Raw genomic sequence first — 3,135 nt, 5'->3', positions numbered from 1 at the left:
GGAGAAGGGGTGGGGCATTATCGGGGAAGAGAGGAAGGGGTGACTGTATGAATTTGTTTAGATTTTTTTGGGTTGATGCTTTTGATTTTAAAAAGTAGCTACGTTTGGATCGACGTAAGCTCACATTTTTTATCGGTTTTAAATAAAGCCGCCATAAAATCTCTCACCAGTTGAATTTCAGCAACGTCGGTGTTCTGTTGACCACACTTTCGACTTCTTTGTAGTGGTTAGGCACTTGGAATAAGCAAGTAAAGAGACGACAACTCGATTTCACTGAGGTGAAATATGTTCGAGTATCTCCGTCTCCCTGCTCGATTGCTCTCTTTATCCCACTCAGAACATATAGGAGGCAGCCCTCCTCTTAAGTATTCCAAATTGTGTCGTTGAGGGGTGTAAAGCATTAAGAATCGATCACCTTCACCTTCACCTGTCCCGTAGATTGGATGTCCGTCGGGGCGCTTTTGAAGATTTGGTCACCAGCTTCCTCCACTCCTTCCCGTCTTCAGCTTTCCTGAGCGTGTCTTTGAGTTCCAGGCCTGTCCATTCCTTGATGTTGTCCTCTCAACTTTTCTTTTTTTAAGGATCGATCAACATGTGAAAAACATTCAAAATTAATCAACGTGTATAAACATTTAGAATCGACCAATTCAGGTGTAAAACTATTTGAATTGATCGACATATTGTGTAAAACAGTGTTAGAATTCAACAACCTGTTGACGGTAAAAGTAACGAGTATCTGTTCACAGTACGATACACGAAAACTGTCTAGTGTCAATTCCGCAAGGCGGGGGTTGGTCCTTTCTGAAGCTGCCAAGCGGAAAGACCAAGATCCAGCAGAGCTTGCCATATCCAACATGCGGACGGCGAAAGACTGAGAACAAGAAAACATAAAACGTATTTGTGGAGCATTGGGGGACATGGCTTGAGCTGAAAGTGGGACATTGATCAATAGTTTATTCCAGAAAATGTCCCGCTGTGTGGGTCAGAGAGTGTGGGAATGTGTGTTGTGCTGGGTGTGTTGAGGTGGTCTGGCCCGCATCTTGATCGGTCGCTTCAAAACAGCAACAAGTCAAACGAGTCCGAGAAAGAGAGAAAGAGAAAGATATAATAGAGAGAGAGAGAGAGACTGGTGAGAGGACGGTTTCCGAAGTTGAGGATAACTTAACTTCTCGTTTTTTCTTTGAGTGATCTCATTCGTCAGAGAAAAAAAAAGATTTCAATTCGGATTTGTGCCGCTCAAAAACGTAGGTTTGTGTGAGAGAATAATATGATTGTTACTCCAAGTATAATATAAGTATTGTGCTCGTGTGATGTGTTGGCGAGTCTGACAGAGCCACGTTTTTGTTATAAGTAAACACAAGACGCCCACACCCTGGGTTTTCCTGATAGTTACCCTATTTCCTACCATTCCTAAGTGCTGCTCAATTCATCGCACGAAATCGGGACATGAGTGTCGAGATAGCAGATGCCAAGGAACTGGTCTGACGTAAGATAATAATAGTATTTTAAAATAGTGTACCCTTTACTGAGCTTCCTCTGGAAGAAATTGGCGGTCTGTCTGGCGTATGTTGGCCATAGATGGCCACATTGCGACATGCTATACATACACATGGGGGTGACGAAAGTCAGAAGAGTGTTTATTCCTATACATAATGGAGCTACGATATTGCACATACACAAGACGTGAACGTGGTGGATTTTCTGCGTTTGTTCGAGAACTTCTCCTTTCAAAAGAGAAGGACGTTTATCCCTAAGTTTGGTTTGTCAAGTAGTAACGTTGACTTGGCGCAGAGTCTTCGTGGCTTTTTGTGAAAGTTAGGGCACGCGTTGGGGGAATTGCCCGAGAGACAATTGACTGAAACTAGGGAGCATGATTATAACAGGAATCGTACGTCGCCACAGAGAGGAGTTCGTGTGAAATAAAGCCAAGGTAGCGACAAAAGTTCTCACAGGATTTCGCCGAATGACTTTAAAGGCACTAAACAGAGTAGCTTTTGGATTCGAACAAGATTAATATTGACAAATGAACAGACGGAAACAAGAGGGGGAAAGAAAAAGAAGTAGGACCTACCAGTGGCACTCTCCTACCACTCGCTACCGCACATCGAAAGTAGGACGCGACGTCATGTAGTGGGAACACCTTTTGTAACTGGAAATTTGCCAAGTCTAAAAACAGCGGTGGTAATTTTTTGAAGCGTTTGTCATACAAAGAAATACGTAGGCCTACATCTAACGGAAATACCCAGGATTCGCTGGTTTCTTTGCTCGCGCTGGGAGGTCAGACAGACACTCGCTGATCGGGCTTCACACAGCACAGGAGTTGTTGATCTCGTGTCTTCGGTTCTGAGAGATCATCAGTCTGTGGACTGCAGCAGTGCTGTCCACCTCTCGCTTCTGTCCTGTAAGATCTTCCGTGGACTCTGGCAGGGACTGTCATCTACTTGAACAGAGAACACCATGTCGTGAGTTGAGCATTTCAAAATAATTTAATTTATTTTTTAGTCAATGGGAAAAGATTAATTTTTTAGATCGTCGTTCTCATTTTTGTAGTTGGAGTCGTTGTTGTTGTCTTCGTTGTCGTTGTTGATGATAACCGGATCAGTGTGGTTGTCTTTGGTGTCGTTGCTGATGATAACCGGATCAGTGTGGTTGTCCTTGGTGTCGTCACTGATGCCCGCAGAAGGAGTGATACCCTCGACGGAGTTTTCATAATTCTTATTGTTGTATTGTTGTTGTTTCTTATTTTTATTGTTGTATTACTAAAGTTTGTTTTCTTGTTTTTGTTGTTGCTCATATTGTTTTTGTTTTTATTTATTATAATTGTTAATATTTATTATTTTTTGTACTAATATTCTCGCTTTTAAATATTACTGTTGCTGTCATAGTTATTTCTCCTTCTTGTAGCAGTTATGGTTTATTGTTGTTATTGTCGTTCTTATCGTTTTAGTTGCTGCTGTTGTTTTATACATTTGCACTGTATGCTTCCGCGGAAACCGAGTATGTTTCTGAGTGTTCTCAGAGGGTCTGCTGGGTAATAATAGTTGTAAAGCGCTTAGAGCATGCTCTTGAGCATTGATATGCGCTATATAAATGCAATTATTATTTTTTTTATTATACCTATACATATATATACAG

At 41.7% G+C, this 3,135-nt stretch overlaps 1 protein-coding gene across 1 annotated transcript in view; it reads left to right on the top strand.

The window, feature by feature from the left end:
* Nucleotides 1-861: 861 nt before the first annotated feature.
* LOC101859517 (innexin unc-9) overlaps nt 862-3,135 on the top strand; it is a gene marked incomplete in the record, with an annotated part of 13,282 nt that continues 11,008 nt past the window's right edge. Inside the window, 1 exon segment of the mRNA XM_005109382.3 lies at nt 862-2,462. Coding sequence (XP_005109439.2) covers nt 2,458-2,462 — 5 coding nt within the window.

This window comes from Aplysia californica, unplaced genomic scaffold (genome assembly GCF_000002075.1).
Source record: "Aplysia californica isolate F4 #8 unplaced genomic scaffold, AplCal3.0 scaffold00773, whole genome shotgun sequence".
Classification (NCBI taxonomy): domain Eukaryota; kingdom Metazoa; phylum Mollusca; class Gastropoda; order Aplysiida; family Aplysiidae; genus Aplysia; species Aplysia californica.
Note: the sequence above shows the minus strand (reverse complement) of the source record. Positions and strands in the feature narration are given on the sequence as shown.